The sequence below is a fragment of the Mandrillus leucophaeus genome, unplaced genomic scaffold (genome assembly GCF_000951045.1).
Source record: "Mandrillus leucophaeus isolate KB7577 unplaced genomic scaffold, Mleu.le_1.0 Scaffold350, whole genome shotgun sequence".
NCBI lineage: Eukaryota > Metazoa > Chordata > Mammalia > Primates > Cercopithecidae > Mandrillus > Mandrillus leucophaeus.
In genome coordinates this window covers 1,352,977-1,369,692 of record NW_012103699.1, presented here as the reverse complement: position 1 = coordinate 1,369,692, position 16,716 = coordinate 1,352,977, and the positions used below count along the sequence as shown (strand labels likewise).

Genomic DNA, 16,716 nt, shown 5'->3' with positions numbered 1-16,716 from the left:
TTATTCAAGATAACTGCAAACCTGGAATCAAAGAGGCTTACCTGTCCACTGTCCGTCTCTTGAAGATGCTGAATGGACGCATTTTTCAAAAGAGAAATAACTCTCCAAATAGGGTTACCCCTTTTCCACCCAACCTTCAGATGCAGATTTATAAGCTCAGTTAACACCATCAGGTATAAATGGCAACGGTCCAGATCTGAAACCTAAGACAAGGATTAAAACACTTACGGGTACAAGCAAGATTCACGATTTTCACAAAACCACAAGCCTTCAGGCAGGAAAAGTTTACTTAAAAGACCACAACAACTACACTGATGAGAAAATAAGTTCTTTTCTCCAAGCAGCCTTCCATAACCTCCCATGCAGAGCTAAGGACTTCCTTCTCTGTGCTTACACAGTGACTGTGCATTCAGCACAATTACGGTGCATTTCACAATTGAGTCATCTGTCTCCCCACCTATGAGGGAGACCTTAGATGGCAGAAACTACCATCTACCAATTCTTACGTCCCAGGGCTAGTACATCATAAATAATAATGATAACGGTTATAGCAATGACTACTCCCATTGTTTACAAAAATCACTTCTCACAAAAAGATCACTGTCCCACTTTCGTAAGACAACTAAGTTTCAGGGAAGTTAAACAACTTGCCCAATAGCTCAGAGCCAGTAAGAGGGACAGCATTAAATGCAAATTTTTTGACTCATAAACCCAGAAAAAAATGGGTTCGGCTCTACTATGCACTAGCCTTGTGACGTAGGACAAGTCATTTAACTTTTCATTACTAAGCCTTATTGTGTTAAGGTCTCATAACCCAGGTGGGGAGATGGATGACTCAATTGTGAAATGTGCCATAATTGTGCTGAATGCACAGTCATTGCCTAACCTTGTCCTTGTCCATAATATAGAGATAGTAATATTTATCCATCACAGAGTTTCTGAAGGTATCAATGGGAGAAACTATTACTACATGAATATATTATTACTATACCAGAAGAGGCCTCCTATGGCACATAGAAAGCACACAGGAAGTAATCTGATCAGTTTTTACTGAGCAACCACTGGATGCCTAGCACTTTGCCAGGTGCTAGGATACAGTGCAGGCAGAAGGTAACAATGACAAGACTGAACAAAAGGGCAAGAGTGAGGGATGAAGCTACCAGGGAGGGTTCCTAAGTTTTTGGCTTAAGAAACTGGCGGGATGGTGGGACATTCACTGCGACAGGGACCTGGAGAACCTCCTGTAGGAATGATGATGAGGGGGTCAGTTTTGAACAGTGTGAGAAATTCGACTGACACCATCGGAGAGCAAGCGACTGAGGGTGTTAAGCTCAGAAGGGTGGTCTGAGGTGGAGACAGAGACTTGAGGGTCCCTGGCAGAACTGAAGCTGGGGATGTAGATGAGATCAGCAAGTGACAGGGGAGAGAAAGAGAAAAGAAGGGGACATAGCCAAGCTTTAAAGAGCTCTGGCTTCAAAGGTTAGGAAGCAGAGAATGGACATTCAAAGAAGAAATGGAAATAATGGCCAGAAAGATGCAGGGGAAGAAATGGAAATAATGGCCAGAAAGATGCAGGGGCTGGGGTAAGAAGAAGCATGAGAGAACGACATCATAGAAGTTAAGCAGCGTTTCAAGCGGGAGGTGGTCAGCAGTGTCCAATGGAACAAAAGAATCAAGAAAAATATAGTCTGGAAAGTATCCATTAAGTTTATGACAAAGAGTCGCTGACAACTTTAGCGAGAGTCATTTCTGTGTTGTAACAAAGATAAAACCAAATTAGAATTAAATTGAGTCTGCTTAAAGAGAAGGACATAGGGTGCTAGAAGGGAACATGAAATTGAGAGAGGGTTCTTTTAAAATGAGGGACCGTTGGCTGGGCGCCGTGGCTCACGCCTGTCATCCCAGCACTTTGGGAGGTCAAGGCAGGCAGATCACCTGAGGTCAGGGGTTCAAGACCAGCCTGACCAACATAGTGTAACTCCATCTCTACTAAAAATACAAAAATCAGCCAGGCATGTTGGTGTACACCCATGATCCCAGCTACTCGGGAGGCTGAGGCAGGAGATCACTTGAACCCGGGAGGTGGAGGCTGCACTGAGCCGAGATCGGGCCACTGTACCACAGCCTGGGCAACAGAGCAAGACTCCATCTCAGAAAAATAAAAAATAAATAAATAAATAAAATGAGGGACCCTCAAACCTGTTAAAACGCTCATGAAAAGAATTCAGGGGAAAAGCAGTCATTGAAAACACAAGAAAGAAAGAAGATAATCAATAGTGTAAAATGCTTAAGAAAATGGAAACGGATGAAATCCCAATTTTCTTACTCTCTTGTAACAAAGGGAAAACAGGGAGGATGGATTCAGGTGTGGGTGAGCGTATAGCCTAAGTCCATACATCTGGCAACTGGAAATTGAGAGCATTCCAGCCGGACAGCCACTATTTCCTCTGTGAACTAAGAGAGGCAGTGGCGTAGCAGCTGCAGTGCAAAGACTGAAGGTCATCTGTCTTTCCAACTCAATGGCCTCACATTGGTAGGTTGAAATCGGCCATGGAAATTGGTAAATACTACAGAGGCAGGCTCTTTTTTCCCCTAGAGTCAGTCATTAAACACTGACCAGCACACTGCTGACAGGGGAAACTGTGGGAAGAGAATGCTATTAAACTCTAAGCTACTAAACAAACATGCTTAACTGGAAATTCTAATTAATTTATTAAAGAATGGCTTTTTCAAAACAATTTAAAACTATCATATATGGAATTACTTTTTTAAATCTTTGCATCTAAAAGATAAAATAACATCAAGCTTTCCCTTTAAGCTATATTTAGCTTCAAAATCCAAACAAACAAAAACATGTTATATAACGGGGCATCATATAAGCATAAGGGAGGGTCATTAAACTTCTTTTATATATGTTTGGAAATTTCCCATATAAAAAGGTAAAAATAATACTGAAGATAAAAAGTGGTATTGGAGCAAAACTTAAATTTTAAAGTTACTTAGATATTTAAATGACTTCTTGGTTAAATACATACACCGACTATGTACCCACAAAAATTAAAAATAAATAAATGACTTCTTAAAAATTTAGGTGTACTAGAATTCATATTAATGATTGCTTGACAAACATTAAGGAAGATAGAGATAAATATTCCCCACTCCAAAGAGATTTTCATAATAGTTTCCTTGCCTTTCTATAATAAAATCTCAAGTCTTTCAGTCGAATACTTGTATTTTTATATTTTCATACCTGCGTAAGCTGTCAAACAAATGTATTAATATTTAATTGGGTATTTAAAAGCATTCAAATTATTTCAACATTTGTCCCCAGATATTTTAAACAAACAAACAAAAAATTAACAGACATATCAGAACTGGTATTTTCAAGGTATTCTTTAAGGGGAAAAGCTTGTTTAGATGTCCTAGAAGAACAATTATGTACAGTCTAGAGAGAGAGAAGACAGCTACAGTCACAGAGCATCCTCTATACCTAAAAACTAACTGCATTTAAGAATCACTGATGGATTCTTAACACACGCACCCCCACTCAGGGTCTGGTCTCAAACCTGCCACATCAGAATCTCGGGATATGGGCCCCAAAATGCACTGAATGTGTGTAGTACTTCAAATATGTTACATCCTTTGAAACTCTCCAAACCCTTGCATGTACACGGGGTGAGGCTCAGAAGATCTATGTAACTTGCCCAAGGTCATAGCTAACAATACAGACAGAATTGGAACTAGAAGACTCCAAAGTCTAAGTTTTTTTCTGCTGCTCCCTAAGACCATTTCTTGAGAAAATTAATTTTTCTTTTCAATTTAATACAGTGTCAGTGATCACTGAAATATTGGTGAAAAGAATGAAAGAAATGAAAGTTACTCCAATGAATACTTACACTATTTAGCTCATTCATAGTAAGTCGTCTGAGAATAAATTCAGAAATGCTCTCTGTAGTAGACATGACAAAGTTCTGAAGAACAGTAAACACCTCATCTGTATGGGGGAAAAATGCATGCAACTAAAATGATAGCAGTTCTTTGGTACAAAACACACCAAATATTCTAGTAAATGTACAACTGGGCTAAGCAAGTGAATCACTTGCCAAAAATAAACTGCAATAATATAATCATTATTCGCCCCATGGGGAAAGCTATACTTAACCTTAAGTCACTTAGGAGTCCCAGTTGTAGGTAGAATGGATTAGGGACACTCTTCCCTCCACTACTGAACACAGCTATAAATCCTGGACAGAATGCACGAAGCAGCTATTTGAAAACTCGACAAGGAAAAAATAGCAGGTGGATTCAGAGAGAAGTAACACTGAACAGTGGTGAGTTTACTAATGTTTCTCCCTCTCGTCCTCCTCCCAGTTGTAACCAGATGCAGAAGCAGTCAACAAGGTGGGCAGCAGAATGGGCGCCAGCTTTCTGGTCAGGGAATGACCAAGGAACCGTCAAACAAACTCCTAGAATTAATAAGTCCTTCAGTAAGGTCACAGGATACAAGGTCAACAAACCGATTTTTCAATCATATTTCTATACATTAGTAACATATAGTTAAAAATTGAAAATTTTAAAACTATCAATTACAACAGCTTCCCCTCAAAAGAAACAGTTACAAATCTTACAAAACCTGTGTAAGATCTATATGCTGAAAACTATAAAACTCTGATAAAAAAAAATCGAAAACAACCTAAGTAAATGTAGAGATGGGCCAGGCGCGGTGGCTCATACCTGTAATCTCACACTCTGGGAGGCTGAGTTGGGCAGATCACCTGAGGTCAGAGGTTTGAGACCAACCTGGACAACATGGCGAAACCTCATTTCTACTAAAAATACAAAAATTAGCCAGGCATGGTGGTGAGCGCCTGCAGTCCCAGTTACTTGGGGGGCTGAGGCAGCAGGATTGCTTGAATATGGGAGGTGGAGGCTGCAGTGAGCTGAGATTGCACCACTGTACTCCAGCCTGGGTGACAAACTGAGACCCTGTCTCTAAATAAATAAATGTACGGAAATACCATATTCATGCACTAAAAGTTTCAGCATAAGAAAGCAATTCCCCACAAACTGATCTATGTATTTAATGTAATTCCAGTCAAGATCCCAGCAGGACTTTTTTTTTGTAGGTACATATAAGTTGATGATATAATTTATATGGAAAGGTAAAGGAACTAGAATACCTAAAAATATTTTGGGACAAAAAAGAATTTGAAAGAACCACACTACCTATTTTAAGACTTACTATAAATCTACAGTAACCAAAACCTTGTGGTATTGGCAAAGGAATAAACACTTAGATCAAAAGAACAGAATAGAGTCCAGAATTACACCAATACCAATACAGCCAAATTAATTATTTGTAAACAATTTTTTGAGATAGAATTCACAGAGCACTCAATTCCCCTATTAAAGGTATCTAATTCAATGGTTTCTTGTACAGTCACAGATATGTGCAACCATCACCACAGTCAACATTAGAACATTTCATCACCACAAAGAGAAATCTCATACCCTTTAAATCATCAGGCCCTTAACCCCTGTTTTTTCCCAGCCCTAAGCGACCCCAGTCTACTTTCTGTCTCTATAGATTTGCCTATTCCAGACACTTCATTTAAATAAGATCATATAATATGTGATCTTTAGTGATCACCTTATGATAACGTTTTCAAGGTTTATTCATGTTGTAGCATGTATTACTACGTCATTCCTTTTTATGGCTGAATATGTATAAACCACATATTATCCATTCATCTACCCATCTACTTTGGATTGTTTCCATCACGGCCAATTAATTTTTGACAAAAGTACAAAACAATTCAACAGAGAAAGGATACTCAGGCTCTCCAACAAATGGTGCTGGTGCAACCACACACCTAAAGGCAAAAAAACTAACTTTGACCTAAACCTTACACCTTAAAAATTAATCCTAAATATATCATAAACCTAAAAGTACAATAATAAACTAAGGAGAAATCCTGTATGACCTGGGGCTAAGGCAGAGTTCTCAGTCATAATACCTACTGCATGATCCATAAAACAAAAATAAACTGGATTTCATCAGAATAAAAACTTGGTTCTGCAAAAGACACTATTAAGAAACTGAAAAGATAAGCTGCAGACAAGAAGAAAATATGTGCAAACCACGTATCTGACAAAGGACTAACTAGGCAGAAGATTTAATAGACACCTCACAAAATGCTGTTTCTATCACTCTGAGAAGTGTTCATTAAGAGATTACACATATTAAAAATTAATTTTAAATTTTCATGTTACCCAGGGGCTATATTATAAGGCCTCTGGAGTATCTCATGAGTCACTTGCCAGGTCAAGAAGCCACCAGCAAATGATTGGAAAGTAAAAAGCTTTATTAAAAAATTTAAAACTATAACCAATGAATATGGGAAAAACAGAATATTCTTATTTTCCATATTCCATACTACTCTTTCTGCCTTTTCGTTCTCCTATATATACAGTCAACTCTTTAAATATCAAACTCACATTAATAGCATAAAATAGTTTTATTTTCCTTGTATACAACCAAACTCATTCAATTAAAATAAATTTGAGATTTCAAGGGAAAGCTTAGGCCTTGGAGAAGAGAGAACAAAATGATATGAAGAAAAGTAGCTGCCTGCAAGGCAACCAATATTATCATCCCTACCCCAGGGGTTCCTCTTAATTACCACAATACAAAAGAGCCTCTGTCTCACCCGCAAGGCACATCCCTTGGTCACTGCCACATCTCTGAATTTAATACCCTGTCACAATATACAAATTGTGGGCAAAAGTTCAAGCCAGAATAAAAATTATGGTTTGGGGCCAGGCCCAGTGACTCATGCCTATAATCCTCATGCCTGTAATCCTAGCACTTTGAGAGGCCAAGGCAGGCAGATCACCTGAGGTTGGGAGTTCGAGACCAGCCTGACCAACATGGAGAAACTAAAAATACAAAATTAGCCGGACATGGTGGAGGCTGAGGCAGGAGAATCACTTGAACCTGGGAGGCAAATGTTGCAGTGAGCTGAGATCGTACCATTGTACTCCAGCCTGGGCAACAAGAGCGAAACTCCATCTCAAAAAAAAAAAAAAAAAAATTATGGTTTGGTTTCCTTCCCTATGCCTCATATAATTTGTAGTAGTAAACTGAATCCCAAAAGAAGTGGTACCAGAATTGGTCAAAAAGCGATCACAGTCAAAATCATGATGAAGTAGCACTTTATATCCATTAGGATGGCTATTATTTTTTAAAGCCCATTAACGAGTGTTGGAGGATGTGGAAAAACTGGAACCCTTGTGCACTACTGGTGCAAACGTAAAATGGTTCAGCCACTGTGGAAAAGTGTATGGCAGTTCCTCAAAAAATGAAACAGAATTACCATATGATACAGAAATCCCACTTCCAAAAGAATTGAAAGCAGGGACTCAGACAGACATTTGTACACCCATGTTCACAGCAGCATTATTCACAAAAGAGAAGGTGAAAAAAAATCCCATTGTTCATCAACAGAAGAATGGATAACTAAATATAATCTAGCCAAAAAACAGAATACTACTCCGCTTTTTAAAGGAATCAAAGTATGATACATGCTACAATATGGATGAACCTAGAAGAAACGATGTTCAGTGAAATAAGTCAGACACAAAAGGACAAATGCTGTATGATTCCACTTGTAGGACGTACCCAGAGGAGTCAACCTCATAGAGACAGAAAGTAGAATGGTGACTGCCAGGGCCTAGGGAAAGAGGAAAATGGGGAATTAGTGTTTGACGAGTACAGAGTTCCAGTTCAGGAAGAGGAAAATTGGAGATGGATGATAGTGATGGCTGCACAACAGTGTGGATGTACTCTATGTCACAGAACTGTACACTCACATATAGTGAAAATGTAAACTTTATGTATAAAACTATCTATGTGTAAAACTATGTATAAAAAGCTATGTCAGGAAGAAAAGTTCCAGTAGACAAGAGATTACTCCCACAAAAAAAGCGAGACTCAGCAAAGAAGACCAGCCCACCACAGTGACCAATTCAGCCATCAGTGAGGACAGAAGCAGTAATAATTACTGAAGGCTCATATAATCCAGTGTAATGAAAGGGAAGCTGTATTGTAACTAAAAGTATGTTTCCTCAAATTTAAAAATAAACATTATACAGTTATTGCAGATTAAACATATAATCATGGAAACATCATTTTACAAAAACTGTATCTGCAGAACGGCAATCCCTGAATCTCATCTGATTAGGCACAGTAAAGTGGTATTGCACATCACAGGCTGGAGGAAAACACAGCCGTCTGGATGCCGTCACTGTGGATTCACGATCGAAACTTCAGGGGCGCGCTCAGCAAGCCCAGCAATCCTACAGTACTGCCTTAGAGCACTCACAAAGCCTCCTTCCCAGACAGATGCTTATACCCTGTCCTCACATTGCCACCACTTCCACCCCCACCCTCACTCTATCTCCTCTTTCCTTAAAAAACCAGAATAAATTAGAAAAGAACTTCTACGACCTCCTATATCCACCCACCTGCACTTATCTCTATCAGTGCTCCTTCTGGAACCTTCTAGAACCACTTGTGTCCTGGATTCCATACACTCTCACCTATGCTTGGATGCCAGTCAGCAAATACCACCTCTTTATGTCTTCAAAACCTCCCACAGTGAAATCATTTCCAACAGCACATACACATGGTTATATTCACCTCTTAAGGAAACAAAAAACCTTCTTGTTCCTCACCATCAACGGCCCCATTCCTCTGCCCCTCCACACAAAAAACTCTCTATTTTACTCACTATTTTCATTTCTCTCCCTGAGCGGCCCCCACCACTGCCCCAGATTGCTTCCGTCGAGGTCGCCACTGATTTCCACGTTGCTAACTTGGACGGTCAATTCCCAGTCCTTCCGTCAGGGCATCAGCAGCCTCTGGTGTGGGATACTGCCCTCCTTCAGGAAACACATTCTTCACTGGCTTCCTGGTTTTCCTCCTCTCTGGCTATGAATTCCCCTAGGTATCCTCTGCTGTTCCTCTTCACTTCCCTAACCTCTAGCATTGGTGTCCCCAAGGTACTTGGACCCCCTTCTCCATCTACACTTGCTACCCTAACACTCTCATCCAGTCTCATGACTTTAAATACCATCTGTATGTTAATGACTCCCAAGTTTCTATCTCTAACTCATAAATTCGATAAGAGGGAAGATCTTAGGTTAAGTCTTCTTATTACAAAGAGTAATAATAATAGGAGTAGGAGGAAACTTTGGGAGGTGAAAGATACATCTATGGCCTTGATGGTGGTGACGGTTTCACAGGTGTATACCTATCCCCAAATTCATCAAGTTGCATACATTAAATATGTAAAGCCTTTTAACATGTCAATTATACCTCAATAAAGTAGTTAAAAAAATAATATCTCGTTGAGAAATATCTATATATGTGCTAAAAATCCTTTTCTAAAATGCATGGATGTAATAAAAGTCAAAACAGGAAGACAAAGAGTAACAGGAGGGCACTAAACAGGTAAATTCGTTCTCAGGTTGCACGTGAGAACACAGGTGTTTAATTACTTTGCATCCTAACTTATATATAACTTACATATCACACATTATTTTGTTTGTATCCAAAATTATGGCAATTTTTCAAGGGCACGTGTGAGTCAGTTCTACACTGAAAGCACTGAGCATAGGAGTAAATAATCAGGACAGCTCCAATGAATTCAAATGTATGCCCTTAAGGAGTTGAAAGTCTTCTAAAAATTTACTGTATTTTCACAGCATTTGGTTCTGCTACTATCATTATAAAAAAACAGGATATTTCATAAGCATATGTTCAAATGTAATCGTATCAATTTTATTCTCAGGTTTAACCTAATACTAATGCTCCTCTAGAATTTTTAAATACGAAATTTCTAAAACTGCAAATGACACTGGTCAGGAAGGACTGGGAGGTTCACCTGTCGCTACTCTCATCTCTGATGTCTATGGGTTTTCAACTGCTGTTTTACATACCTTAGTTTAAGGAGAGAAGAAGGAGCTCAATGCTTCTACCTATTATCACTAACTTTCTCTGTGAAGTATTTTCTACTTAAAAGGTACTCAAAGATGAACATATTTAAAGACAAGTAATTATCAAATCACTGCCACTCTCATGCTTTAGCAGAGTGGCAATCAGAAATGGATCCTGCTTAAACATATACAAAATAGTGACCATTTAAAATGGTCTGGAAATCAATAAGCACACACAAATTTTTCTAAAAAGCAAATGAAATTACATTATAGTAACCAACGCATGTAAACCACTAGAATGTCAACTCACGAGAACAGATAGTTGCTCCTTCAACACTGTATCCCCAGCGCCACTGCGAGATTCTCAATACATTATTTACTGAGTTAAGTCTTCTATTTTAAAAAGTCAGAAATTTCTTCTCACTCTAAATACCAATGCTGCATCAAGCAAGACACCGAGAGAAACAACTTATCCTCACCATCCCGGGTACTGGAACCTTTCAACCTGCATGTGTTCAACAGCTTCAACAGCAACTGGAGGCATCTGTCAGTCTTCAGCAAGGGCATGTAGGCATTGGCACCAAACTTCATAAGCACATCCAGAAGAGGATCTAAGAATATCCGCAATACATTCTCTGTTCTCTGCTTTCCACTAGACATTAAAAGACATGCCAAAATCAACCATTTCAAAAGCATAAGCAAATTGTTTCCCGCCTATAATTGGGTGAAAACTGGTTAGCTAACGGATCCAATTAGACAAAGTTACTCTCATGAAAGACTCAGACAACCAGCAGCTATGAGGACTCATCTTCTGGTCCGTGCTTTCCCCACTGTAGCGACTCACTAAAGAAGGCACAGGGAAGAACTACCATCCTCAATGCCAGGCACCAGCAGGAAGGAAATCCTATACCCAATTTATGTGTAAATTAAATTGATGAGACCCTGCTTCCATAATACAAAAATATAAAACCAAAACAAACATAAGTTAGTCAAGGAAATACAACATGTTTTTAAAAATCCAAAACAAACAAACAAAAACAACTAAGGATTCATTAAAAACTGTTATAACCGACTTTTTTTTTTTTTTTTTTTTCCAGATGGGGTCTCACTCTGTCGCCCAGGCTGGAGTGCTACGGTGTGATCAGAGCTCGCTGTGGCCTCAACCTCCCAGGCTCAAGCAATCTTCCCACATCAGCCTCCTAAGAGGCTGAGACCACAGGTGTGAGCCACCATGCCCGGCTAATTTTTTAATTTTTGTAGAGACAGGGTCTCACTTATTTTCCCAGGCTAGATAATCAACTTCAGTACAAAATCTTTGTCTAGAAAAGAGATTTGGTGTAAACCAAATTTACTGTATACCATGCAAATATCCTACCGGATCTACCTAAGGATGCTGCTTATTGCAAAACTATAATCTAGTGAAAACTGAGCTGCTTCCATTCTCACAAAATATAAATAAGACTGTTGTAAGATTGTTTTATCTTTATTACTATTTTTTTAGATTATGTATTGTACAAAGGAGTCAAATCCAGTAAATCTCTTTACCTAAACTTACACTGGAATCTTGTAATCCACTTCTAATATTCTGATATAAAACCAGTGATTATTGTATATAGCTTTTTAATCTTCTCTAATTTAACATTAAATTTTTTTCAGACAGAGTCTCACTCTGTGGCCCAGGCTGGAGTGCCATGGCACAATCTGGGCTCACTGCAACCTCCACCGCCCGGTTCAAGTGAGCTTCCCGTCTTGTCCTCTCTAGTAGCTGGGACTACAGGCATGTGCCAACACGCCCGGCTGATTTTTGTATTTTTAGTAGAGACAGGGTTTCACCATGTTGGCCAGTCTGGCCTCAAACTCCTGATGTCAGGTGACCTGCTCGCCTTGGCCTCTCAAAGTGCTGGGATTACAGACGTGAGCCACCGCGCCCAGCCATCTAATTAACATTAAATTGTTAAGTTTAACATTTAATTTACCAATTTAAAAGCACTAATATGCCCTTATTCCTATTTGTTATTAACTTGAAACATTTCTTTGGTATACTGTGAATGTTCTAGTACCCTCCCTTAATACCTTGTGATCAACTCACTTAAATCATTCAAAAATCTGCATACACATCATAATTCTGATCAGGATTTTTTAAAAATAGGTTTTCTTTTCAATTATAGAACAATTACCTATATTGAGTCTTCATTCCTTCCACATCCACAGCCAGCAAGACCATCAAAGAAACAAGCTTGGCTTCAAACCAATCAGGCATAAAGCAGTTTTCTCCTGCTTAAATAACAATAGTTAAGGTTTGCAAAGCATTAACAAAATCCTTCAAGGATGATGCTCCAAAAAAAAAAAAAAACCCCACTAAATGATTATGCCTTATTAAATTATGAGAGAAATACAACTGAGATGAAATACAGTAGAACACCCTAGAGCATGGCTCATTATTATACGTATCTATTTCACATGAACAAAAAACAAATTTGTGTACCTGCTACATGCCATGCAATTACCTGGGTGCTGCAGACACAGTGGTTCCTGTGCTCATGGAATTCAGTGTACAGGAGAAAAGCATTAATCAAAGAATAAATACATAGAAAATTGCAATTATAGTGAAGGCTATAAAGGAGAAGTAAATGGTGCTAGTGGAGTCTACACTGAGAAGATGTGCCCTTATCTGGAGAGTAAGAGGAAGTTTTCCTGAAGAAATGACAATTGGGCTGAGTGTGACAACTCAAGAGGAAAGATGAAGGGACATAAGAACTTTCTAGACAGAAGGAAGAGCACATCAAAGGTCTTCTGGCAGAAGGAGGCATGCCATATTCAGAAAACAGAAGTATGCTCAGGTGTGCACTACGTGACAGGGAGTAGCAAAAACTGAAGGGGCATAAACAGGCAGAGAACAGAGACCAGGAAACCTTGCAGGCCATGCAGAGGACCTTTGTCTCTGCCCTAAAGGCAACAGGAAGCCACCGAAGGTTAAAAGGAACATATACAAAGAAGTGGAGGAAAAATGTCTAAGATCAAAATTTGTATTTTGAAAAGATTTATCTAGGTACCATGTGGAAAAGATATTGCAGAGGAAGCAACGGTAGATGCAAGGTAACTCGGTAAGAGGCAACTCTAGTATTTCAGCTGAAGTGAGTCTTCCCTAAAATGTGACCAGCAATGAGATTAAATGAAGACACAAAGGCCATGGCCTCTCAGGCCTCTATCTGACTCCCCAGTGGATGTCCACTTTAATAGGGACTAACATATTTACTTCAAATAATCTTCCAATGTTAACAGCATAGGACATTTACTAGACACGGACAGACCAAAAAAGACTAAAAACACAAAAGACAAATGTTCCAAGAAGCATAAACTCATGCATTTTGGAAGCATAATTATCTCATCATTTAAGACCTAGTCCATGGTCAGCTTAGAGAAACCAGGAGATGAAAATGACTTTGTGTGAGACACAGCAAGGAAATTTAAGACATGTTAAATTCGAAGATGCAATTTTCCTAAATTATCACCAATGACTTTAATGAAAAGGAAGCATTAGGAATGTAAAAAGAATCCTAATTAATGAATCTGTTAAGAGTGCTTCTCTAATGTCTTACGTATTTCCTCAAAGAAAGGATTTTTGTAAAATTGATGTTGCAAAGTATCTGCTGAAAAAGAAACTAACAAAACTATCCTTTTAAACACAGCTTTTGTTTAAAATTGTTTTTCATAATCAGTTCATACTAAACGTAGTGCTTTAAAAACGAAAAAGATAAACACATATTTCCAATGCACATATTTCCACTACAGAGGCTCCAAAGCCATATTTGCAGTATCTAGTTCACAGGGACCCAGTAACTGTAGAATAAATAAATTACTTTTGTCCACTTCTTAACTCTGGCAACTTATTAGTTTCCTTAAACATAAAGTAATTTAAAATCTCAAGTCTCAGAAGAGATAAAGTATTAATACAAGTTAGAAGACAGTATCTTTCCGTTTTTTTTTTCATATTATTTTACTGAAATACAAGTTTGGCATCAATAAATCATCATATATTTCATAAAGCCTAACTCTGGGTCTGAAAAACTAGTTAAAAGTTCTTTACAATATTTTGGTTATATCAATCCATAAAAATGATTGCAGACTTACTTTCCCAAGCAGATGACTTAACATACTCTTGAATAAGGCTCTTCACATAAGCATTTAAAGATGTCTTGTGAAGTCCAATGGAGCTACACATTGGGGATGGCTTAAAATAGCTTTCATTAACACGTAGCCAGTCACACAGCTGGAAGAGAAAACAGTTATTACTTTATTTTAAAAACCTAACCGAACAAAGGGTTTCTAATCTCCTTAAACCAATTTTCTTTATTTCACAATAAACTGAATTTAAATAATTGAATATAAGTAATAAACCATTTACTAGCATACTTGAGTTCCACAGACAGTAAAAACAAAAAAACTGTGTGTGTATATGTATGTATGTGTATATGTATGTGTGTTATATATGATATATATGTGATATATATGATATATATGTGATATATACATATATGTACTATATGTGTGATATATGTGTGATATATACATATGTGTGTATATATACATATATATGTGACATATATACACACATATATATGTGTGTGTGTATATGTTTTCTAATCTCCTTCAAAGAATGTATAAACTTCATTAACAGGCAAGAAATTCTAACATACCTTATATAAAATGTACATTTGAATGAGGTAAAGATCTCTATAAAAAATAATGCATTACATAAAACAAATTACAACCTTCAACTAAAACTTCTTCCAGCTTCACATGCTAAAACAAGAAGTTTTATCGTTGAGAGAAGGTAGAATTTGAAAATTAAGTTATAATCAAAGTTCCTACCCTCCTCACAAGTTTATTTTCTATCATACACGCCTATTAAAATACTGTATATTAATTTAAAAGAGAAACACTGTCCAAGGCCGTCTCCATTACATCTCTTAGAAGGTTTGCAAATAAAAGTCACATAATTTCACAACTCATCTTTGGTCACATGTAATGGTCAAACTTTTGTTTTAAAATCTAAATATGTTCTCAATTTCCTTTTTATAATATCTGTCTTAATAAGCAAATTCAATAACTGAGTTTAAATATGAAGAAAATAATAATGAAATGAGTCTTTCTAAAAAGTAAGCATTTTTGAAAAATTATTTTTTGTGTCCATTAGGGTTATCCAAAGTTTACTACAAGGAGGCAAAGGAAGAATACATCATTCAACCAAAGACGAAACGGATGAATGACTGTGGATGAATGAAGCGGTCAGGACTAAAAGACACCACACAGGTATCATGAGTGAGCAGGTCAATAACACTAGAGGAGGCTGTTCTGTGTAGGTCTTTATCAAGTCGGATAATCTTAAGATATTATCTGTCTAACAGTGAGGTCAGCCGGTATTTATCTTCTAACAGTATACACTTTTCTTTGTATTCCTCTAAAACTGGCCAGACTACGTTTCCTAATTATTACTGTAAAATACGTGAGGCTTTTCAAAGCTTGTATTTCCACAGGCATGATTCTGCTGTACCAAAATTATTTTTGACAACTAAACTCTAATTCATATTTGATATTTTTCTTTCCCTCTATCAAATCTGTCATAAAATTCAGAATATTTTCCCTTCAAAGAGTTTTCATGTCAGACTTATGGTTTAAAATGACATTTAAATGGCAGTCTCTGGGTAGGCAGGCTCCCTTGATTCCCCATTAAAATACAAGTCTCAAAAATCTATGTGGACACATAAAGAGAATGAAAGGACAAGCCACAGACTGGGAGAAAATATTTGCAAAACACATATCTGATAAAGGACTGGTATCCAAAGTATTCAGAGAACTTTTAAAGCCTCATCATAAAAAAACAAACAACCTAATTTAAAAATTTGCAAAAGAACTGGACACCTCCCCCAAAGAAGGCATACAGATGGTAAATAGCATATACAAAATGCTCAGTATCATCTATGTTCAGGGAATTGGGAATTAAAACAGTAAGACACCACTATACAGCTATTGGAGTGGCTAAAAGCCAGAACACTGACAAACCAAATGCTAAGAGGATGTGGGGCAGTAAGAACTCTCATTCTTTGCTGGTGGGAATGCAAACTAGTACAATTCGAAAGACAGCTTGGCAATTTCTCATAACACTAAACAGAATCTTATCACTCAATCTGGCAACTGTGCTCCTTGGGATTTACCCAAATAAGATGAAAAGTTATGTCCACACAAAAACCTGCACAAAGATGTTTACAGTAGTTTTACTCACAACTGCCAAAACCTGGAAGCAACCAAGGTGTCCCTCAGTAGGTGAATGGATAAATAAACTGTGGTCCATCCAGACAATGAAGTCTTAGTCAGCATTAAAAAAAAAATGAGCTATTAAGCCATGAAAACACAAGAAGGAACCTTAAATGCATATTACTAAGTAGAAGAGCCAATCTGAAAAGGCCATGTCCTGTATGAGTCCAACTATGTGGCATTATGGAAAAGACAAAACTAGAGACAGTAAAAAGATCAGCTGCCAAGGTTTGGGGGAACGGCGGGATGAACAGGCATAGCACAGAGAATTTTTGGGGGCAGGGAGACTATTGTGTATGATATGTCTGTCAAAACCCATGGAATGTACAATGTGAAGAGTGAACCCTAATGTGAACTATGACCATTAGTTAATAATAGTAATCAATATGGGGGTCATCAATT

The 16,716-nt window shown here is 37.8% G+C and overlaps 1 protein-coding gene across 1 annotated transcript in view; it reads right to left on the bottom strand.

Moving 5' to 3' along the window:
* TARBP1 (TAR (HIV-1) RNA binding protein 1) overlaps positions 1–16,716 on the bottom strand; it is a 117,833-nt gene that overhangs the window by 44,834 nt on the left and 56,283 nt on the right. Inside the window, 5 exon segments of the mRNA XM_011989377.1 lie at positions 42–203; positions 3,897–3,994; positions 10,479–10,651; positions 12,177–12,276; positions 14,131–14,269. Of these exon segments, the coding sequence (XP_011844767.1) occupies positions 42–203; positions 3,897–3,994; positions 10,479–10,651; positions 12,177–12,276; positions 14,131–14,269 (672 nt within the window).